The 25,564-nt window shown below is 34.8% G+C and overlaps 1 protein-coding gene across 4 annotated transcripts; it reads left to right on the top strand.

Annotated features, from left to right (window-relative positions):
• Positions 1-798: 798 nt before the first annotated feature.
• Ada3 (transcriptional adaptor 3) lies at positions 799-24,955 on the top strand. Of its 4 annotated transcripts, none has more exons than XM_069837312.1 (5): positions 799-914; positions 8,103-8,439; positions 11,858-12,549; positions 15,476-15,656; positions 19,047-24,955. In XM_069837312.1, the coding sequence occupies exons 2-5, from the start codon at positions 8,143-8,145 to the stop codon at positions 19,284-19,286; spliced, it is 1,410 nt and encodes a 469-aa protein (XP_069693413.1). In that variant the 5' UTR covers positions 799-914; positions 8,103-8,142; the 3' UTR covers positions 19,287-24,955. The 4 variants fall into 4 exon arrangements, with proteins under 4 accessions (XP_069693413.1, XP_069693412.1, XP_069693414.1 ...); XM_069837311.1 differs by having other exon boundaries at positions 896-999; XM_069837310.1 differs by lacking the exon at positions 799-914 and adding an exon at positions 1,134-1,692.
• The last annotated feature ends 609 nt before the right edge of the window (positions 24,956-25,564 follow it).

Below are 25,564 nucleotides of genomic sequence, written 5' to 3'. Positions count from 1 at the left end.
AATAATAAATTTTTTAGTTATATTAAGCAAAGGAGTCATTTTTCTTATTAATTATGTCCAACAGATTTAGTAAATAATCGTTATGATGACTTCACTATAATATGCATGAAAAGGTTGTTCATGTGCCCACAGGGTCGTTTTCGACCCATGGTTAAATGGGCACTAATGATTATGTAAGCGGAGATTTTGCATTGTTATTCTCTTACTATGACTAAAAGAAGCAACATTTATGAAAATGAAGACTTTTTTTTATATAAAAGTTACGGGCATATATGGATTAAGATAACGAATTGCAAATATTAGTTACTTTTGTATCGATAGAGTTAGGGAAATAACTACCGCCACGGTCAGTTGAGGATAACTGCACTAGACTTTTATCGGAACACAATCTGACAACGCTGGTTGTTGCCATTCCAGCCAGTGTTGCCAATTTAGCTTTTTTTTCAAGCTAAATCTAACTTTTTTGATGTTTAGCTTAGCGGAAAAAAAAATTTCATTTCGCTTAGCGGCGAAACTTGCTTATGTCCTTCCCTTAGCAAGCGGAAAGCTTCGTTGGTTTAATCTAATTTTAGATAGATCTATTTAATACATATTGTATAAATATTAATCTTATACTATTCATGGTACGTAATATTATGTTGTAATGCAGAGACGAGTTAAAACATGTTTCATCATGGTTCTGCTAAACATCCTTCTCTCTCATCTCTTTCCCTTTTTGCTGAGGTGACGTGACTCACGTGATCCATATATGGAAACATTGGAAACCCAAAAACAAAAAAAAAGTTTACTTTATTGCCAATAGATGTGATACGTAAAGTAGGGACTTGGCTGCATACAAGAAGGGATCAAATGACGACTCACCGAATATTTCTCATATACAGTATCTCATAGCAGAGATATTGCCGCCACTGCAAGTAAGCCTACTTCTTCATTGGTACTGAACATTGAGGATTCAGACATTGACCCAGATGATCCTGAGGAAATCTCTATTTAAATCAAGTAATCACTGTTTAAATTATTCAATATTAAAACATGTGATATATAATTAGCAGTAGCTATGAATGAAATTTTGAATTACTTGATTTTGAAGTATTTTATGAAAATCTAGCTTTTTTTCGCTCTAAAATAGCTTATACTTAAGTTCCATCTACCGGGATTCAGTGATGGCCAGTTGGCAAAACTGATTCCAGCCTGCCAGGCGTGATGTTGTTGACTTATTGTTGAGTTACGTGAATTTATTACTTCGTGTTGTTTGATACAGATTCTAAATAAATCTACAGAAAAAAAAACCGTTTAAATGATTGCTAGTTATGTATACATTATTAATGTATTCGATTACACATACATTTAGGGGCTCCAATTAATGTCCAGTAATTGTGAAGTTTAACTTCCTCTTGTTTTACCAAGCCCCGAAGTTATCGTGAAATACAGTTCAAAGCTAATAAAACACCAAAAATATTCAGGACTGTGAACTTATTGTCTGCGACACGATCCATGGACACATGCCCACAAAATTTAATATAAATATTTAGAAACCATAAGCCTAACCTTGTCTTCGAATAAAGAATCACCTATTGAAGATTCATGTGGGATTATCTGTTGGCTTCCTCCGTTTGTGTGTTCTGTATAAACAGCCCTCACATCAGTTGTTTTTGGATGCCTCCACCTTCTCTTGTAACGCAAGATTTCACGGTAAATATAATTACAATTCAAGCACATAATTTTAGCAAACTGCTCTTCGGAAACTAGCGCTGAGGTAGTTCTGGTGACTTGAAAGTGAAAATCGTATTTATGAGAGATTTCCTGTGAAGATGCAGTTGATGGTATTTTTAAGCCTAAACTCACCAAACCTAACCTATTGTAGATACGTATGTGCAAGGTGTATAAGCTGTTTGTGAAGGAAACTACCTCAATGCTAGTTTGGCCTTACCTTTACTATGGATGAGTCTTAGAATTAGATAAATTTTTACTTTAGCTAATTTATTCAGAACGCCTTGATTTGACTTGAGGGAACTAGTAGAAACTACTATAATTAAGCAGAAAGGAATAATTTTCAGTTTATCTAATTTGACTTCAAGGTTATGGTTGACAGGAAGCTACTGGGGTTGGTACGTGTTTGTTCTGATTAATCGAAAATTAGGGGCTAGAAAATATTGAGAATAGGACGCATGTTTATATGACATTTTTTTTCTATTAATACCCACACACACCTAAATTGGGCTCTAACCTTCGGGGAAATGCCGCTGCCCCTGTTCGGAAGCGCGCCCACCACAGAAGTTAAATAAAGTCTCAAATCACTTTCAGCACAAAGTCTGTTTCTGTATTTATTTTTTTAAATAGGCATATGAAGAAAACGACTTCTGGCACAAATATGTTGATGAAAAGGGTAATAAAGCCGTTATGGCTTTATTTGCTAACACTGGGAATTCCTTTAAACTCAACCAAAACCAATTAATGATAAAGATTTATAACTTTCCTGTAACTGAAAATCAGTGGAAATTTCAAGAAGCTCCTCTTTTTCATCTATGCTTAATGTGGATTCTAAAATTGTTGACTCTTCGAAGGGATTGCGAATCGAATTGTTATTATTGGATATAGCAGGAAAATATTCTCTGAAGGTTTTTCAATTCCCTTCAGATATTCTTTAACCATGTTTTTGACATTTTCGTCTAAAGAAAGATGATTTTCCACCAGGAAGTCGCGAAGGGTACCAATGCACTCAGTTTGATTGCTATTGAAACACGTTTCCCAAAAATTAAGTTTTTTAATGAATGATTCGATACGGTCTTGCACAATATAAACATTTATATTTGACCCCTGGAGAGATAAGTTTAAACTGTTAATTTTTTAGAAAATGTCTGCCAAATAAGCTAAAGTCTGAAGCCAGATTTCATCTTCCATGCACTTTGCTTAGTGAAAGGCATGGCTGGTGAGAAAAACGTAAACTTCGTCTTTAAGTTCATACAGTCTGGAAATAGTTCTACCTCGAGATAGCCACCTAACTTCAGTGTGAGAAAATAAACACTTATAAATGCTTCCCATTTCCTCACAAAGCACTGGAAAGATCCGGGAATTTGTAGGGCGAGCCTTAATAAAATTAATTATTTTCACTGCATCGTCCAACATACATTTCAATCCATTGGGCATATGTTTAGAAACAAGATCCTGTCTATGAATGCAACAGTGTGTCCAAGAAGCGTTCGGTGCTACCGATTTCACTTTGGCAACAAACCCAGCATAACACCCTGTCATAGATTTCGCACCATCTGAATAAATGCCTACACAGCGAGTCCAGTCTATTGAATTTTCGCGAAAGTATTTGTCGGTTAACTTATATATATATATATCTCCTCCCATAGTTCTCTCTTTTAAGGGTTTTGCAGAATAGTAGCTCCTCTTCTACAGACTCCCCATTAATATAACGGACGAAAAGTAACAAAATGGCTAAATTGGCAACATCAGTCGATTCGTCAAGTTGAATCGCAAAAGAAGGACTGGCACAAACTGTTTCCAAAATTTCATATTCGATATAATTTGCCATGTCTTTAATCCGGCGGTTGATCGTATTGTCGGACAATGGTACCATATTGACTTTTTTTGTGAGATTCTCCAAGCATGCACTTTAATACATCATTTATACATGGCTGCACTAAATCTTCAGTTATTGAATGAGGTTTTGCAGTTTTAGCAATTCTGTAGCTAACATGATAAGACGCTTCAAGAACATTCTCATTGTCACTGTTTGGAGCAGATACAAAAGTAGCTAATTCATTTTTCCACTCAGCTTTTTGTGTAAAAAATCAGCAGATTTGTTTACATGGGTGGGGTGTTTAGTTTCTAAATGGCGTTTAAGTAGAGAAGGTTTCAAACTATTGCCAGCAAGAAACAACACACTGTGGTCTTGGACAGTCCTTGTCACTATGTATGAAAATCCAAACCTAATGTAATTATCATCGTACTTTCTTTTCTTTACACACAGTTCACTTTTGTCGGATTGACACACCACTAGAAGCTGAATGACCTGTTGACACAACACTAACTTGCGATTTTGTTAAACCCTGTTTCCCTTTCAAACTTCCACTTTTGAACCAGTTATCCATTTTAATGTGAACGGAAATGATTCTGATACAAAACTGACAACTTACTGCATTTGCTACAAGGAAAGAAGAAGTAGGCTATTGTTGAAAATACAAAACTAAATATAAGTTTGTTGAAATTCCACATTAACATCTAAAATCAAAGGCCTAACTGCCATGTAACCGTTCCTTATTCGGATCACGGTACTGTTGTTAGTATTGTTAGAATACAAAGAAGCTGGCAGACTAAATTTCCATTGTAGTGAAATCAAATGCATTCCTAATGTTGTTACGTAACTGTGAATCAGGCATTCACGGTAAATATTAATTTATTGTAGAAATAATGTGATACATTCCCGATATTACACATATGTAACAAGGGGCATTATAGGATTAATTTAATTTTAAAATAATAATAATATTATTATTATTATTATTATTATTATTATTATTATTATTATTATTATTATTATTATTATTATTATGACAATGCCGCAGAAATTAAGGAAACAATAAAAGGACTAACCTCGAAACCCGCCATTACGGAAAAGGTTTGGCGAACCCCCTGGGGGAAACGATGGTCTACAGGATCAAAAAATGTTCATAAAACATAGGGTCAAAACTTGATAGTTTTCCGAGAAAAAAATATTTCTTTCCTTATTTTATTTGCGTTATACTGCTTATATTGTTAGTAAAATTACGAAAACGGTTACATCAGTAGGTATATCTAGCAAAGAGTTACGATAGGTGGATGGATGGATGGATGGATGGATGGATGGATGGACTTTATTGTCAAAGGCATAAAAATGCATAATATTATTTTACATAAATATTTGTATAAATAAAGTATGCCACGGAAGAGTACAGTGGCCCTATTTAGAATGGAAGTTGGACATGACTGCCTCGCCGAACATCTGCACAAGATACATTGCCTTCCTTCACCCAAGTGCACATTTTGTCAAGAAGATGCCATATTGAATAAATATCACCTGGATAATTGTAAAGAACTGACGAGCAATTGTCTGACTTCATTATACTGGGAAACTAGGGGTAAAATGATGCAGATCAAGTAATCCCCAATGTCACTGGAGAACAACAATAAATATTTGTGTTTTCTATTACGTTTTCGTGAAATTAAATAATAATGCATGCTTAAATTTGTTAATATTCTGGCGTAAGAGATGTGGCAACATTCAGCAGGGTTCATTCAGCTGACAGTACTCTGCACAGACATACAGGTTAGCTGAGCTCAAGCTCCCTGTCCATAGGTCTCCTGCCGAGCAGATGGCAGTTCAGTACCGGTATTCGATAAACAACTTACAATGTCATTCACAGTTCAGGAATATCATATGTTATTAATTTATGGAGAAAGTCGTCATAATTAAAGTGCAGTAACAAGGATATACCGTTAATGTTTTCCGCAAAGAAGTTTACTTAATCGGCTAACTTATGTAGCAGTTTCTCTACAATTAGAAACTGGGAGTATCTTACCCCATTCTGAAAATCACACAATCAGAAATTTCTTTAAAAATTATACTGCTTTACGGAAGTGGGAGATATTAAAATTTTACATTAGAAAAAATTTCGTGTGGTTTTGTGCAGTAAACGATTGTTTATTTTTAGACGTACAATTAAAAAATGGAGCAATATTGTTAAATAAAATCTAAATTTACCGTAATGTTTTATTATTGAGATTGAAAGTTTGTATTTCCTGCTCGTTTTATGTATGGTAAACAACAGTTGTCCTGGTCCACCCCTTCATTATAACAGACTGTTTGTTTTGTACCGATATGTCTGTATCCACTTGAGCCATACTGTCTACTTGTAAACTCCCTCCTCCCCATCTAGGAATGTTGCCAAACGTCTAATATTGTAAACTTGAATAATAGAAAAAATTTGTGAGGACATTTTTTCTTATGATATGAGTAATCATTAGTTAAAAATAATGGCACTTATACCGTTAGAGAGAGAGAGAGAGAGAGAGAGACAGACACACACACACACACACACACACACACACACACTGCTCATTCTGTGCTCTCCAGACTAGAAATCATTCCAGAAGACTACAGCTTCAAATCATGAAATCCCATGACGTAATCATCTGATTGACAATGCTTCTGAGTTTGATTTTCTGAATCTCTCGAGATATCAATGCCTAATATGACTTTAATCTGGACAGTGCAGCAGTTTTTTGTGTTTGAGTGGTTACTTGTGATGGATGTGCTACTTAGAAGCAGCAGCAGCAGCAGCATGTAACTTGGACCTTTGTTGGTTCAATCCTGGGTACTGAGAATTTTTCAAATAGTATGTGAACTTCTGAATGGCTAGTCATTGTCGTTTCCTCGTAAAAAAAAAAGTAACAAAACTGATAATATTAAACACGCTAAAAGAAAGCATGGCCATGGTGTGTGAATGGAATGTACCCAGTAGAGAGCTAATCTTCGTAGCTCGATGTTTAAGCTTGTAGTTCTTATGTGATAAACTGGGTTTTGTATCTATCGTGTATATGTGGAATTTTAAAGCTTATGATATGTTTAATGTAAGAATTGTCCTGTTTTTTGTTTCGAGCATGCTGTTCTATTATACAGAGTAAAACATCTATTTTAATTTCGTATTAAAGTTTACATTATAAATAAGTGAATAGTTTACATTTAATTTATGACAAGGGAAAGAACTGTTTTATTTGTAATATATATTTTTGTCCGTTAAAATTGATAAACATTGTCATTAGTTTTAAATATATTGTAACACAGCTGTCTCAAAAGAAAAGCAAAAGAAACGTCAGGATTTGAACAAGAACATCACAATTATAAAAACTATGATTTTTATCCCTCTGCTTCAGTTCGAGTCACTAACTCATGTAGTTAAGAGGCATTTGAAGTAGAGGCAGCAAAGTTTGTCAACTATGCAGCTGCATAATGAAGTCATGGAAGTATCAATCCTGCCATCATGAACTTGCGCAAAGCTGTTTGAAGGGGACTTAAAATTTGGAGGCTATCCCCCCCCCCCCCAAGGCTGTACAAAGGTTGCCATATTCTTACGTCGAGAATCCAGGACAGGTGATGATAATACTACATACCTTAACATGACACATTTGAATTAATTCATTTTATAATACAACTGACTATTCGTTTTATATATTTCAACTAATTATATAGGACCCAAACTTTAAATGTTGTTATATTTTTGCAAGATTATGAAATTTTCTTTGAATTATTTATAAAGTGTGGAAAAATATCATATTACAGTCTGATCTATGCAGAAAAAATGCATGATACAGTGTTTAAATCCTGTCAATAATAAATCAACTTCGAAAGAGAGTAAAAAATAATGAAGCTATATAGGCCTAATACCTAATACATACTATAGTATTACGTTTTTATTTCAATACAATCCGATAGGAGGAACCAAGTGGCATTGACGACGACATTGAACATTGGTTGGGGAGGGTCTTGAAAAAATGATTAAGAAATTGTAATACAAGTAATGTTATATAAATGAGCAAAAAATTGTATTTTACCAATCTTCTTGACATTCCGGGACAAATATAACTCAATCCACGACATAGGACACACCATTAAAATCTAGAACAATCCTGGAAAATCCAATACGTCTGGCAACCCTGGGCTGTACATAGAGAAACAATAGAGAATTGAATTAGTTGAACAAAATGAACCTAAAAATTAGGAGATAAGGCAGTGTTATGGGTTACTTGCAGTGTCACAATACTTAATGCATAGGCTACCACATGTGAGGACGTGTGTGTGTGTGTGTGTGTGTGTGTGTGTGTGCGCGTGCGTGCGTGTTTTTTTTTTAACTGGTGAATTATTTTTGTCGTAAAATAATTACTATATCTGTGACTTCTTTAAAAAAATCTTTAAAGCTAAAGAGAAGATATTTGCACAATCATTTAAATTTTTGCAGTAACAGTCTTTCTATTCACTCTCTCCAGCATGTGTGTATATAATATATCACGAATATCTACTGGAATTTGAAAATCTTTAAATATAACATTTTTTTTAGGCCAGTCCACTACTGTATGGTATAAGAAGTGTGGGGGAGCATGATGTCTACAAAAGCAAAGCAGAGTCCAAAGAAAGGTGTTGGAAAAATTAAAGAATATGGAAAAGGAACTACTGCTAAAGTTAGAGGATCCGATTCATCAGATTCTTCTGGAAAAGAATGTGTCCTGTCATTTCCACTATTGAAAACAGTTGATAACGACAGGATGCTACCTCGCTATTCTGCTATATTAAATCGAACTGAGGACGATGGGGTTGGCATGGAAGATCTTGATGCTCTGCAGCTGGAACTGGAAGCTTTATTATCTGCTGTTGTAGTTCGGACAAGAGTTCTGCAGGTAAACATTTTATTTAAAAAAATGAAAATGAGTGAATTTAACTATGTGAATGTCTGGAATTTTACCATTGTGTAGTTACTAATAATTGATCTCTCTGGTCATCGACGTTCTATGAGCGTACTATGGTCAGCACAGTCAGCTGATCTTTGTTGTTAAGCAAGTGATCTTGTACATTTAGCATATATTCATGAGAAAGTGTCAGATATCAAAAAGTGTTGGAAAAAATTCTTGCCTCTCTTCAATTCCATAAATGTTCACCATTGTTGCCCTTGGTGTTCAAGTGCTTACAATACTTGACACAGGATCAAAGGTTTGTAGATTAAAATCCAGCTGAGGATAACAGATACTTAGGGGCGATAAATATCCTTACAGTCTTACTAATAAACCGTGTATACTTTTTATACGAGACTTATGCAGAGTTGAGACAGAAAACGTTACTAATAAACCGTGAATAAGCTATGGACGTATAAACAGGCTGTAACTATACAATAGGAATTGCTTTGCAGTAGTTATAGACACGAAACCCCTTGTTTAAGCGTTGTATATGGCGAAAAAATGGCCGTCCCTCTAACAGCTGTTCGTATCGACTGTCATTTTATGATGATGGTTACCTTGTAACCACAGAAGAACAAACCAAATATCATAGAGTTATTAGAATTAATATTGCTGTAGCTTGTACTCTTTGACCAAAATGTAGTGTGGTAATCGATTAGAGCCTGTTGTACTATCGATATTTAACACGCCACACTAGAGCGCTCTACTGGATGCAATAGAGAACCTCAGATATTCTATTACCTTTCATAACGAAGTAATGACGAAACTATGACGTAGCTGTGTAACAGTCATACTGTTATACACGACGTATGTAGTGATTATTAGTAAGGAATTTACGCACAACTTATAAATGAGTTACTCATTGTATAAGTATAAGACAGTTAAACGTCTGTATATAGAGTTTTTATTAGTAAGACCGTTAGAATTTTACCTTTGAGAATCGAAGAAAATTTGGGATCTCATGTCATACATTTATAATAATAATAATAATAATAATAATAATAATAATAATAATAATAATAATAGAGAAAATCGCACAACATGCATATAGCAAGAGTTTAAAAATTCTCGCTGTTACAAAACTTTGTGAGAGACACTAAACAGTTTTTGCACTCGAGTACATGGTATCTTCCACAGTCCTTCCCACACAAGGAACACACGCAATCTGCACTTGGTTCATGGAAGTTTTCGGTATGGCATATTTTATGGTGAAATCCGTGAACTGCCAGTCGGGTTTTCATATGTCTCAGTTCGTAGTTGGCTTCCTTTCAGTCATCTCTGGTCATGGCATCTGTGCTGTAGAAGTTCGCTGGTATTTCTGTCTTTTTCCTACGCTGTTCAGCGACGGTAGACTCTTATGCCGTTGTGGATGATAGCAGTATTTCTAGGTGTATATCCTCCAGTAGCATAGTTTCCCCGCTTAGCTCGTAGGCGAGTCGTGATTGTGAGAATTTGGAGAGGCAGAGTACACGTTTCAGGAATGCTGTTTTTAAATTTCTAGATCTTTTAAGTTACTCTTCATTAGATACCGGCAGATGAGGTGCATCCCATACGTGACGATTGGCATTATTTTTACTTTACATATTTTCATTGCTGTTTCTAGAGAGATCTTTGACAGGTGTTTTATGTCGTTCATAGACAATATTGCAGCTGCTACTTCATCTTTGATGTGGATTGTGTAGACTGTTCCTTGAGGTTGTAACGTTATCCCTAGGTACTTGAAGTTTCTTAGACTGGCCAGTGGCTGTCCTAAATAAATGGTGTCGGCTGCCACTTGCTTGCCTCCTCTTCTGAAGGTCATCGTCACAGTCTTAGTCCTGTTCAGAGCAAAGAAACCTATCCTTTATAGAGAGCTCTATTGTCCATCGAAGTGATTATGTTGCATCCCAGTTTCCCTCACTCTTTCTGCTGGCCCCTCTGTAAAGGCTAGTGGCTGTCCACCACTGTTGTGGAGTTACGGTTAGCCTGCCTGACCGTGAAATGAGCGGGCCTGAGTTCAAATCCCGGTTGGGACAAGTTACCTGGTTGGGGTTTTTTTCCGAAGTTTTTCCTCAACCACTTGAAGCAGAATTTCGGTGTTGGACCTCAGACTCATTTCGCCTTCATCAGCATCATTTCATTAATCATCTTAAGGCCTAATAGTTACAGGTTGACAAAAAGGACATGATGGACATGGTTCCGGGATTTGTCTACAGGTGACATCTGTCTGGGAGCTGCACATATCCCAGAGAAACTGCAGAGGCTTCAATGAGCAGACTGTAGTAGACAGAGAGAGTGTAGTTGATTTGGATAGATGGTGTCTTGGTGAGTCACGGAATCAATGACAGAGTGTTCCTCTGGTTAAGGTTGCAGCAGATTTGTGCACATGAAATTCAAACAGATGCCATCGATCTAAGGGGACTGCAGAGGAACATCATAGGGAGGTGGAGAGGCATTTCTGTTCATGCATGCTCTGTCATGCCTGGATGGTGTGGCTGAATCGATAAGATGGCACCAAGTAGTGAATCACGTGCTTGATGAGAGGTCCTAAAGACTTCAGAAATCATTACAATAAAGGAGGTTGCACAGTAAGCTTAAGGTTGCAGTGCTTGCCTCCTCAAAAAAAAAAGCTCATGACTGGAATGCCTTAACCATTTCCTGAAAACGTTTGCTGTTTGGGATTGGACTTCTATGTAATATTATACAACTGTTTAAAATAACTTAAAAAGGGCCCATTAAGTAAGTAACTGTCACGTGATTTCCCCAGTTTCGATAACCCTGCGACATAATCACTCAGATGGACAGTGGATAAAATCTGCTGGTAATTTTTCGCCCATGTCAGAATTTGGAGGTGCATAATGGTGGGCCCGTATGAATTGTCTAATTGTGCTCGTTTCACTCTCCTTCCTTAATCCATACCATACCGAGTGTTTAACCATTTGATACAAAAAGGGAAAAAATTGAAAGTAACTGAACCCATTTACTACTGCATGATGTAGGTACATCTCATGCTTGTAATTATTTGTCAAGATACATTATTTGATCATTAATGAAGATACGAATTTGTATATTGTTTAATTAATGAGGCTATGAAGTGATATTTTGTATGGGACAGTTGTCATTCATTAATATGGGAACGACCCCTAAATATAGTCATATAATTCAATTTAAGAAACATGATTAAGTGCTATGTGAATGCAAGGTTACAATTGAATTCATCAATGGCATAAATGATTTTTCTATCTTCTGGATCTTCCAGAGTCACATTTTTCGTCTGTTGTCTTAATAATAGTAGTAGTAGTAGTAGTAATAATAATAATAATATTAATAATAATAATAATAATAATAATAATAATAACAATGATGTTTTGATTTATTTGCACAGGAAGAAATTCGTGTACTGAGTAATGCTGAGGAGAAAAGGAGTGGTGACAATAAGAAAGGAAAACTTACTACTATTTCTCACATCCATAAAGCACCCCTGTCACCTGGAAAGAGAACAAAACAACAGGAACGTCCTATGAAGAAGTTGAAAGAAACAGGTTCTTCAAAATCCCGTGGCAGTAGTGAAACAAATCAAGGTCCATTACCTATAAAATTTACCAAAGTGAAAAGCATTCCTTCCTCGACATCATCCAGACCACTTCCAAGTCATGTTCTGTCAGACCACGATCATAGTGACCAAATGCGACATGATGCACCAAAAATAGTGCTTCCTAAAAATGACACTCCAAATAAGTTCTGGCTATCAGTGGAACCTTACTGTTCTGATATATCAATGGAGGATGTAAAGTTACTTGATGAACTACTGCACGAACATGAAAATGATGCTGAATATCAGAAAGTGCCACCTTTAGGACGCCATTATAGTTTGCGATGGGCTCAGGAAGATTTAGAGGAACATCCAGATGCTAATACGAGCAAAGCAAAGCTTAGGCCTAGTGTAAATTCAATGGACGGAAATATACATAAAAGACCTGACTCTGGAAACACAGGACCGCTGACTCAGAGATTGTTGTCTTGTTTGATGGAAGAGAACATCATGATTCCTTCACAAGATTCGTTTGATGGAAAGAGGTATGCGAATACAATCTTTAGCATGTTATACACAATATTTTTATATATTGTTGTAGCACATTTTTTTATATTTAAAATCTTATATTTTAACATTATTAACCTTCAGAGTTGACCACATGCTTGGTTTAGTGGTTAGCAAGTGAAACTCATGACCTAAGGTTGTGCTCAAGAGTGGGTTCGAATCCCAGTGAGCCTGATGACCTGGTAGAATTTCTTGGGTTTCCCTACCTGTAAGCTGAATGTTAGGTAATTTGTTGGCGAATCCCCGGACTCATCTCTTCAGAATACCATCTCGCCAATTCTATTGATGCTAGATATGCTGTTAACCAATTAAAAATATTGAGTGGAAACCAATGAAAGAAGCATGGTGTTTTCAGTTTTGATATTATTTATTTTCTTTTGTACCTGTATTACTCCACTGTATTAACTTTAAATCCAGAGAGGGGAAGCAGAAAGTTGACATTGAGGTACCTTCCACTCTTTGTAGAAGCGATACAAAACAAGTAGAAGTGACTGTACAGTACATAAAAATAGTATAGTCACTCTTTCAATGTTAGACAGCTAAGACAATAATTAATCATTCTAATAAGAAATATGCTCAGACAATTGGTAAAAACACTGCAGTGAAACTTCTCTTTATGGACACCTTTTTAAAGTGGTCTCTTTGTATAAGAGAAAAGTTCTAAATTTCCCAGGCAAAATGATAAGATATTCAATACTGAACTATGGGTCATTCCATGTCAAATCAACCAATTAAAAATATTTTTGGGCTTTGATGTCTCAGATTTTACTGATTTTTTTTTTTTTTTTATTTATACATTATGTACACAAAGGACATGAAAAATTCAGAGTTTTAGATTGTTTGGATCATTGTTTTTTATTTTTGAAAAGTGTAAAAGAAAAAAAAAGCGAGATTTTGAGTCAGCTCTGCCAACAAGAAAATTGATAACTCTGGATTCAGACATGCTACAAGCTTTGGCTACAGCTTATGTTAAATCTATTTTATGGGTTTCAATTCGATATATCACGCAACATAGTTGGATGAAAATATATTCTTTGAAAATCTCAAAAACACAATTTTTTATATATATATATATATATATATATATATATATATATAGGCTATATTAATCTCGTATACATATGTTGACTATAAGTGTGCAGAGTTTGAACGTGAAGAATTGATGGGACTTTAAGTTACAGATTTCTTAATGAGAAGGTTACATAAGGATCTTGCTAGGTTCACGAGAATATTCATATCGGAACATGTTGAATTCAACTGCCTAGTCACTAATCATCTAGAACTTGGTTATTATCTCTGTGACAGAGTCCAGGCAATATGTATAGAATGTTTTCTGACCATTCAAAATGTTTATTGTGAATAGTAGCTGCATGTAAATCTGTATTTTTTATCAAATATATTTACTTCATACTGCATAGGATAAGGTACTGCAAACATAGCCTAACACCATTTCTTGTAGTTTTTATAAATGAGTATAATACTACATGAAAAGTAAAAATGGCAGGAAATAAAAAACTGGGCATTTTTTCTGTTAAATGTTGCAATCAATTTAGAGAGACTGATCATTCTAAATTCCGCAATCTTAGGAAAGTCATGGACTGGATGTGTTCTCTAGATTTAAATATAGGGATAGGTATGTGAATTTATGATGGTTGTAGGTTAAAAGTGTCAAAACAAAGTTCTGAACCTTAATAGAATGATGAAATCGTAACATTGTCAAGCACCTCAACTTCTGTATCATTCACTGATCCAGATATCTCGATTGATTTATTGAACCAATCACAAGATCTTCTAGGGGAATTGCCCATTAAAAAAGCTACTGCAAAGATAATCATATCAGGAAAAAAAAAATAACAATGAATATGAGTCAGAAATGTTGAAACACCTGAAAAAGAAGTTTCATTTAACAACACAGACAAGCGAAAAGATGATGATCCTAACAGTCCTACACTCTAGTTGGAGTAGAAAATGAATACAAAATGAGTGTGGTGTTGATTACATGGCCAGTGCTTTGAAAAAATTAGTTACTTAGAAGTGTGTTCTTTCAATTGTAAATCCCCAAGCCTAGAAAAACATTGAATGAGACAACCACTAACCTTGTTATCAATTTCTACTAAAAGGATAAAGTAAGCAGTCATGCCTGGTAAAAAAATCTTTGTATCGGTTCCTAAGAAAGATGGCACAAAACGTCATTAGCAAAAAAAGATTAGTGTTAGCAAACCTGAAGGAAATGTACAAAGAAGAAAACCCATCACACGAAGTTGGTTTTTGTAAATTTTGTCAGTTACAACGAAAGAATTGTATTTTAGCTTGAAAAAGTAGAACTCATACGGTCTGTGTTCACACTACCCATTAGAATGTTAAACTGATGTTGAACGGGGTCTGGAATAAATAAATTTGTGTTAGAAGAGGATTAAATACTTCTAGTAGACTATGAAACTTTCCTTTGATATTGATGCTCAGTAGCATTTTTTTTTTTTTTTTGCGTTATATGGCAAAAGTGCCTGTGATGGTCTTAGCTGCACAGTCAAAAGGCTTGTCACCAAAGCAAGCTTGCAAAGGCCGTATAAAGATCAGGTAATGACTCCCCAACAGCTGTACAATTTTGCAAAGCAGAACATACACAGTGCAGTAGCAAAAAAGAAAAGCGAGAAAAAGACAGTCGGATAATCCGCCAATCGGTTAATAGGGTGACGGATAATCGGGGTTCTACTGTATTTAATATGAAAAATGCTGTTTATGTTTTCATTTTAGACAACTATTTGTGCAGTACAATATTCTTGTAGTATTGCAAGCTAATGCTGAAGTAGAAGTTGTTAAATTATTATAAGTTGTCTATTCCCAACAAATTTAGCTTTTGTGAACAAACCATATTATGTGGGTATTAAATATGTTTTGATACAGATGCAGAGGTGGCGAAAACACAAAACCTGCAAGAAACTTCTCCATGACGAATACTTCCTCATTAGAGCGCCGTGTTAGGAAAGAATTGGAAGACCAAGGTATTTTGAACAGTTCTGAACACAAAGAACCAGCTGATGATGAAATTCTTGCAGAACTGAAAAGATGTCAGGCAGAATTAAAGGTGAGGTGTTTTATGATTTCATACCATTAGCAGTATGTTGTTTTGGATGTTGAGAAGTCAGACTATACCTTTTTTCATGCAACTTGGTTAATGAGAGCACTAGCTTTAGCTGCTCAGGACAACTCAAACCATTTTCACTTAAGTAACATTGCCTACTTGTATTGTTAAGGGTCAGTTGCTGTTAGTGGTGGTAATTTAAGTATTACAAGCACAAAATATTGTAGCCACAAAGAAGATGGTATGACCTGGAACTCTTATCATCTCTTTCTTGAAATAAACTATACAGACACATGAATCATAAATAAATAAACACTCATTATGGAGTTGATCTAAATGAGGGGTTGGAAAGCAATGGTGGATCATTAATGTTTAGGTGAGGGGTTTGGACTTTTTCCATTGCTGGTTGTCACAATCTAAAAATTAAACACAACGTTTCGAAGGGTGGTTCTCCCTTCGTCTTCAGGTGGAAGGAAGGAGGGAAAGGAAAAAACCTACTGTTGGGATCGTTACGTACAGCTATTCTGTATGACTGATCGATTTAGTTCCCCGCCCCCTCCTTTTGTTTGTCTTTCATCAATTTTTTAGCCACTTCACGCCCATCTTTTTTATTCCGTTTGGTTTAGTGCCAACATACTGCTAATGACTTCGGGTTTTTCTTAATTAGAATCTCCACCAAAGCCAGATATCAATCGATCAGTCATACAGAATAGCTGTACGTAATGATCCCAACAGTAGGTTTTTTCCTTTCCCTCCTTCCTTCCACCTGAAGACGAAGGGAGAACCACCCTTCGAAAAGTTGTCTTAATTTTTTGATTGTGACAACCAGCAATGGAAAAAGTCCAAACCCCTCACCTAAACACTCATTATGGAATAAAGGCCTATTATTTGCCATTTAAGCTTCCTTAGCAGACTGTACAAATCAGTTGAGAAATACTTGCGTTCTGTCTAGACTTTAGTATGACATTGCATACCTAACATCACATTCGAGATCTCATAATGCTCTCAATTTCAGCCATGGACATGTTATCTGACAGGTAAAGTCCTGCTGCTCACTGGTTCACATATAATCTATTCACCTAGTAGTAATTTCAAACTGTATAAAACCTTATAAGTGCATATCATCACTGCCTCATTTCAGGGTACCAAGTTAAAAATCTTGTGTTGTGTTTTATCGCTTTTCTAATATTTTTACTGTTCTTACAAGGAAAACTTTTGTCAATTTACATTCTGGTGCATTTTCAAGATGGGATGGGAAGGAATACGAGGATAGTTTGAAAAGTTCTCGTAATGAAATAGAAAATAACAACATACCTCATTTTTTTATTTTAAATTTTCAATGTCTCTCTGTACACTAATGCACTTGGTCCATCGACGTTCCAATGCCTTTATTCCATCTCGAAAATTAGATTCCTCCAGGCCTGCAAAATACTCGTCAACTGCAGTTATCAGTTCTTCGTTTGAAGAGAATCTCCGTCCACCAAGGAAAATTTTAAGCTTAGGGAAGAGATGGAAGTCTGATGGAGCCATATCAGGCAAATAAGGCGCGGTTGTGGTAACAATTCGTACCTCTATTCATGTATTTTTGCCATGGCAATGACACGTGTGTGGGCGTGCATTGTCTTGATGGAACAGGACTTTCTTCCTTGCTAAACCTGGCCTTTCTTCACGTATCTTTTGCTGTAGTTGGTCCAGGAGGTTAGCGTAGTATTGTCCCATAATTGTTTGACCAGTGGGAAGATAATCTCTCAACAAAATCCCTTTTGCATTCCAGAAAATTGATGTCATGACCTTATCGGCTGACCATATTGCCTTTGCTTTCTTTGGTGGTGAAGAATCAACATGTTTCCACTGCTTTGACTGTTGTTTTGTCGCTGGGGTATAGTAGTGGACCAATGTCTCATCTGTGGTCACAAACTGGCGCAAAAAATCTTGTTGGTTTTTCTGAAAACAGGCCAAATATTGTTCACACATTTGCACTCTGATGCGTTTTTGATCTTGTGTTAACAGTTGTGGCACCCATCCAGCAGAGAATTTTTTCATACCCAATTCCTCAGATAAAATGTGATATGCCCGTTCAGATGACATCCCTACAGCTTCAGCTATTTCTCGCACTTTTAGCCGGCGATCCTCCAAGACCATTTCATGCACTTTTGCATAAATTTCTGGGATAGTGACACATCTTGGCCGACCACTATGCGGATCATCTTCTAAGCTCTCTCGGCCAAATTTAAACTCGTTGGTCCACTTGGCAACAGTTGAATATAAAGAAGCAAAGTCCTGCCAGTGTGTTCTGAAAATCGACATGAATTTTATTTGCTTTCATACCTTCCTTTATGAAGTACTTTATCACTGCTCGAATCTCGGTTTTTTCTATCTTTACAAATCACTGCACGGGAACAATAATAGAGAGGTGTCCGCACCACAACTCTCTACCCAGAGCACTGATGCGTCACGTGTTTACTCATGAAGGATGACTAATCATTATGTGAGAACTGGGTTGCACTAGCATTGTCCTCTCAAGCAACCCTCATATGTTATTTGATTAAGGTAAACAGATATATGTTTCTTGATTAAAAAGTGAAATAGGAACTATATTCTATAAAATATTTTGTTGCATATTGTTGCAGGATTACAATATAATAAAATTGTATGTTTCAGAGTGATGTAAGAATGAAAGATTTATAAAGATTTACAGTATTTCACAGTCTCGAGTCTTTGGTTAGCAATTATAGTTAATTGAGCCTGAATAAAATTTCAGCTGTCCATTTTAGAAATTGGAAATCTATTATACGCATTAATGTTTCAGATACCCATCATTAACCTTTGTTGGACTTGACTATTGAGAAATATTGTTGTAATTGTTTATTAGCAGAATTGTTCGATAACTGTTCAGGTTCCTGTCAAAGACGAAAAAATTTGCCATTTTGTGTAGCAGTATACAGAACTACTATGCACATTATTTCCAAGACTAATATATAGAATCATACAGAACAGGACAGAAATAGCAACATAGGATAATAAATAATGCACAAACATCATTTGAACTGCGTCACCTGAGATGCTGCAGTGATATTTGTTATTAGTAAATGATAAGCAAAGTGATTACAAAACAGTGATAAAAATGAGACATTTATAAGTGAAGGCTTTCTTGTCATGGAACAATGAATATGTGATAAGGTGTGTGGAGTAAATATACCCCAGACAGAATAAAATGTAATGAAATAGTGAACATAGTGACAGAAATGTGTTCAAAGCAATGGTTCCAATATAGAATAAAAGTTAATGAAAACGTTTTGTCGTCATATATATTCCACATGAATGCTTCCATGTTAACTTAGTTGCAGTCATATGTTTGAAAATATGTTAATTCTCTTTGTCTTGATTTTGAAGGTAATATCGAACCACAACATCCATCAACTGAAACGCCTCAGGAAACTTGCATGTGATGAAATGTCCAGACAAGAACTAAAACGGAGACTCCAGTTAGCTGACAATGAAGTCCTTGATATTTACCGAAAGATTACGGCATCTAAGCAAAAAAAGAAACCTCCATCAAAAGAAGAAATGGAACAAGCATGGAAGTGTTTGAAAGAGAGAGAAATGTTGCTCAGGCAAATTGATAATATGTAAATAGATTAATATATATTTAGAAATAGTTCCCATAAAAATTGTGCCTTAATCTATGCAAGGAAACATAACTTTTCGGCATATTACTTCAATATTTTATATATCTTGATTATACACTTTTAACACTAAAGATTTGGTAAATTTGTTATATAAAAATGTTTCTATCTTAATTGAAACTATGATGGTAATTTACCCCAGATAATGGCTAGTTGCGGCTTAAATTCGGCCATCTTCAGATTTCTAGTGAGGTCCATGCTTGTTTCCTGTTTCTTCTTTTGGTGTCTTGGTGGTGAATGCATTTGTGATTAGTAATGCATCAAATAGGGTGTGCACTCTGAAATTTAATTGTGTGCTGAGGATATGTTGTGGATGTGTTTATGTCTGTATACAGTACTTCGTATTGTTCTAGTGTGTTTAGTTTTAGGGTTTTCCGTTCACTATGTAGGATTTCCATGTCTGTTTCTATGTTGCTGTAATTGTGAGTGGTGTTGGTGTTTTGTTCTGCATATGTGGAAGTATTGAGTGATTTGGTTATGGCTGGAACACATCACTCCCTAAGCAAATCACACAATACTTCCACATACGCAGAACATAACACCAACACCAACCACAACTACAGCAATATAGAAACAGACATGGAAATGTTACATATTGAACCGAAAAACCAGAAACTAAACACACTAGAAAAATACGAAATATAAAGATTTACAAAACATCAACAACATAACTCGACACACAAATTTCAGAATGCACACACTATTTGAGAAAACACTACTGATCATAAATGCATACACCACCAAGGCACCAAATGAAGAAACCAGGAACAAGCATGGATCTCTCTAGAAATCTGAAGATGGCCAAAATCAAGCCGAAATTAGTCATTAACTAAGGTAAATTACCATCATAGTTTCAATTAACACAGGAAAGTTGTTTATTTAACAAATTTACCAAAACTTTAGTCAATATTTTTGTTTTATTATCATATTTTATATTAACCAATTGATATTTTTATATCGTCGTTCCTGCAATAACTTCTATGTGCAAAATATACAATTTTTCAGTAGGAGGAAAAAACACATTTATTCATCCTATGGCAGCCGTACATAGTGGATTGTGAATTCTTACATTTTCGAAAGAAAGAAATATAATTACATATACTTACTTACTGGCTTTTAAGGAACCCGGAGGTTCATTGCCGCCCTCACATAAGCCCGCCATTGATCCCTATCCTGAGCAAGATTAATCCAGTCTCTACCATCATATCCCACCTCCCTCAAATCCATTTTAATATTATCTTCCCATCTACGTCTCGGCCTCCCCAAAGGTCTTTTTCCCATTATAGGAGATTTTATTATTTGCTGTATCACTATTTAAGTTATTTAATAGAGCAAAAATTTAAAATAGATAAATATGTCACATAGGAGTTATTGCAGGAACAATGATATTCCTTTACGTTCTAATCATGTTTTTACATATTATTTCTTTTGTGGATGAGTTTGCCAGAATTATTATAAAAGTAATAGCTGAACTTATAAAAATATGGAACTTCAGTCTACATGATTATTGCCATCTAACATATCAATTCTCATTCTTATCCAATAATGTGAGAAAAATTTATTCGTATCTTATTAGTTAACAAATATGTACAATTAAAAATAGTCAGAGATCAGAACCATTAGTATTCAGTTCTTAAAAATAATTTCACAGTAATTGAGTCACAGTTAAAAAAGACCCATTACATTTTCACACTAGAATAAAAGAAATATTCTCTGCCTCTGCTCCATATTGTATTATTATGAGTTACAAATATAAATACAAAGTAGGATAACAAGAAGAAAAAGGAATTGATATGTATACTAAAATCTAATTGAAATATATTTCAAGAGTGTAAATGATTATTTAAAATTTGACGTGAATTTTTCAAAACTATTGTGACAATGTCATCTATTAAAGATTTAGGTAAACCAAATTGTTTCCCAAACATATTAAAGAATTTTGGAAGAACACCATGGGACTCATAATCTTATCAGTTGGACAAATTTTAATGTTTATTTTCTTTCTGAAATAATTTTGGAATAACACCATGGGATACATAATCTTATCATTTGGACAAATTTTAATGTTTATTTTCTTTCTGAAATAAATATCTTAAGTCATGACTTTTAAATTTATTGGACAACTAAAAGTAGTGTTAACTTTTGTTACCAACAATTCAGTGAACCTATACAGTAAAAAATATATTAATTCTTGCTAAATTTACAGTTCATCTAATCATGCACAGTGAATAGAATTAGGAATGAATGTTACTAACTCAGCGAGCAATTACATTACCAATATCAAGACAGTGACATTGATATTGCTATTATGTTCAAAATATTTATGAAGTAATTCAATAAAAATACAGTAAAAGCCCGATATAACGCAGCTGTTAGGGGACATACTTCATCCCCAAAATATAGTTTACCCTCAGTATATCGGAAGGTAGGTGACTTACTGATCGGTCATCTGACTTACATTTTGAGGGCTTGACCTGATACGGATCCATGTACCTAGAATTACATTGGCCCACTGGACACTCAGTATGTGATAATTGTTCTAGTCTGACAAGTGGCCTAGGTGACAATCATGAATCTAATGCTGACAGTTAACCATCCTGCATCAACCTGACAGAGCCAAGTCCTATCCCAAGATGAGTATCTGATAAGCCCTAGAGCTTGGAGTGGAGGCCCAAACCTTCCTATATCAGATCAAAACCTGCACCACCCCCAAGGATTCACCACAGCCTATTTTGAACTATTGCAGATGATAGATGAACTGAAGGATAGGTGGCGAGTTTTAGTGCAATGAAACCGGGAAACGGGAGTACCCCGACAAAAACTCTCTGTAATGTCTACTTCATCCACCAGAAATTCCATCATGGCCAGACCAGGGATAACCCTGGCTGCCTGGTTGAAGGACTACCATGCTAGTGCTGAGCCACAGATCCGACAGTATGATATGGTGACTTGTAAAGTAACGAGTAATGGGATGGGAAGGGAGCATGGGGAAAAAACTGCAACAAAATGCACTGCTATTATGCAATTTTATATCATCAAATACCTATACAAATAAAAAGAATTGATCAGTTACACACCTTTACTCCTATCAATCATAAAATACAATAGTTATCATTGTCTTCAAATCACTCAACGTACTGTAGGTACATCTTGATTACACTACTTTTGACACTGTGTTACTTTGGACTATGTAGTTTATTGCTTTCGTGTGTTGAATACTAGGGACGGTACCTTGTTGACTGGTTTCAGCTTGTTGTGGGCTATCTTCTGATTATACATCTTGATTACATAACTTTCAACACAAGCCTACAACAGGCTGAAACTAGTCAACAAGGTACCGTACTTAGTATTTAAAATGCGAAAACAATAAACTACATAATCTGATACTGTAGGTGTTCGGCTAATTTACTGTAAGTCAGAATCTCAAATGGAGTTCATACAATTATTTTTCATTGTGTACACTAGGTGTATGCTACCAGAAAAAATTCTCACCACAGAAGCAAACAAACTTCATAACATTAATATTCTCATTATACAAAATATAATGGTGATTTTTTGCTGAGACATACACTCCAGTACCAATCTGCGTTATATTGGGCTCTTAGTGTAATACTACATAGCATGTGTGTTCTTGACATTTCAGAAAATGTACAAAATTAAAAAAAAAAAAATATTCTGTTTTTCTAACAGTCACATCAGACACAGTTTCTGATTCATTGTGGCCGAATTATTAATTTAGTTCTTGGTTTGGACGTTTCACAACTATCAAAGCCTGAATTTCGGGCTTTGTAGGGTCTCAAATTACCAATCCTAGCATTATGCAAGTAGGAAATATCCATAGTCCGAAACATTGTGTGAGTGAACTGAACAGTTATAGAATTTTACACATTTATTTGATATTAAAAAAGTGTACACTTAATAATAATAAAAAAAATATACATAGCATTAATAAAATTATTTGCTTTAAAATATTTCTTGAATTCTCTTATGACACTTAAACATTGTTAGGCCACATATAGAAATACATTGTCACAAGAGAAATATAGCCAGAAAATTGCAGCAATGCCGTGAGTATGAAAAGCTGTTGTAAAGTATTTAAATTAGTTAAAGTTAGAAAAAATTATCATGTTAAATATTTTATTTTATTATATTATGTAGTTTAGCCCTTCAGTTATCCGAAAACTTTACTTGCTTTTCGTAAGTTCTTTATAATAGTTAATCAATTTTAGTGTATAAAAATAAGAACTAACATAAACAAATAATCTAAAGATCTTACAGGAATGATAATAGTAAACCTAGCGAATTATGTATTTCTATATCATAATGACGAATGGAATTCCTGTTTTCACACATTTACACTTGTTGGTTGAACAATGATTTTTACATCCATATCTAACAAAAACTTCTCTCAATCTTCAAGGTTTTCAGGAATAAAAATTTTGTCAGATGGTCCTGGTAGTTCAATATATAGTCATAATTTCCATCAGATTATGTCTATATATTGATAGCATCTGTTTTTTCTCTTGCCCTAAATGCATTGCTTATTATTGGGCTTACCACCAAATATTTTCCCTTTTGCTTTTTCTTCATTTGTATTGCCCGCATAAACTTAAGTAAACACTGTATCAATCACTTTTCTTGTTATGTACAGTATTTTTTTCTTAGTTCCTTATCCACACATCTTGTACGTTTGTGGCCAGTTCTAGGTATATCTCGTGAATTATATGATATAATTTATCATCAGAACAGAAATAACTAATAAATTAGTCAAAATTGTCGGCATTTGAATTACTATACTGACTTGATTTCAACTCAAAATCATCTTTAAGAAGTTCAAATGTTGTGCTACACATGTGCCCCATAACACAACTGTGATTAGACTAGCTAATAAGAAACTGACAACTGATTTAATTTTTTATTACTGATACCAACATTCGAAACTCTGAATTGAATGTTTATTTTAACTTTGGACAATTCTCATTTGCATAATTCTAGATTTGGTCGTTTGAAGATAGCAAATGTCAGGGGAAGAAAAGTAATTCTGGCTTTGGTAGTTATGAAACGTCGAAACGTAAGATTGGATAAATAATTCTGCCAATGGCCATTTTCGTACTTTGCTCCCAACATAGCCATGCTGATAAAGCAGACGATATGTGAATGAATGAATGAATTAATTAATTAATTAATTAATTAATTTCTGGATTAATGTGTGTAATGTAAAAAGTATACAGGGAAGAAAATGTATTCTGTTGAGCTTATAGTTTTACAATTTTTTTTTATTTCATTTCTAGAATTTTTTTTGGTAATTTAATATTTGAATTATTTATTAATTTTTACAGTTTGTGACTATGCAGTTAATTTTTATACTTTAAATGTTGGACATTTGTTATATTTAAGTAAACTTGCTGTATGTTTCTGAATGTTTATACAATACTTCATGCAGAGATTATTTTAGCAGAATCCTGCCTGTTTGTACTGTCTGGGATGAATCTAGATATTAAAAAATATTGACAAGTACGTTGAGTTACGTTTCGAGATTAAAATTAAAATAGAATAAAATATTATCATTTAAGTGCTATAGCAGTATATCTTTACAATAAAAGTATTGCCAACTTATATATTATCATCTTTAACCATTGTCAAACCACTGCAGGATGAAGGTCTCCCCAAATTTCTTCCAATTCTTTTTAAATTAGAGCCCATGCACACAAGATGGCCAGGTTGCATCAGCCAAGGAAGAGTGTGATTATCGTTTCAACTAGTTGTGCAGCCACTTTTTTTTTTTTTCTGATTTTCAAAATGAACATTAAAGTAGCAGCTTGTTTGTATTTATAGATATGTACAGACACAGAAACAAAATTCGTCTGCACATACTGGTCTTGGCCATTAGGTAAATGCATTATCTCCAATTTCAAACAGTGTATATTATTGGCCACAGCGACTCGCAGATTTTCTGTGCATTCACAGGGATTTTGTTGGTCAGTGCAACTGTTTGGTCGTGGCCCACGAGTGTGCATTTTGCCACTTATTTAAATGGTAATAGTCGTCACAACGACCTAGCTGTCTAGTGCGCACTGGCCCTAAAGCCTTATTTTCCCATTGGACTCCAGCAACAGCTTGATTTCATTTGTTAATCTAATGTGTGATCGTCTCTTTCTCTCTTGGTATCTCTTGGAATCCAGTGAAGAATTTCTTTTGACCCTCTATTATCTGTTTTTTCTTGCT

The sequence above is a fragment of the Periplaneta americana genome, chromosome 10, assembly GCF_040183065.1.
Source record: "Periplaneta americana isolate PAMFEO1 chromosome 10, P.americana_PAMFEO1_priV1, whole genome shotgun sequence".
Taxonomy (NCBI): domain Eukaryota; kingdom Metazoa; phylum Arthropoda; class Insecta; order Blattodea; family Blattidae; genus Periplaneta; species Periplaneta americana.
Note: the sequence above shows the minus strand (reverse complement) of the source record. Positions and strands in the feature narration are given on the sequence as shown.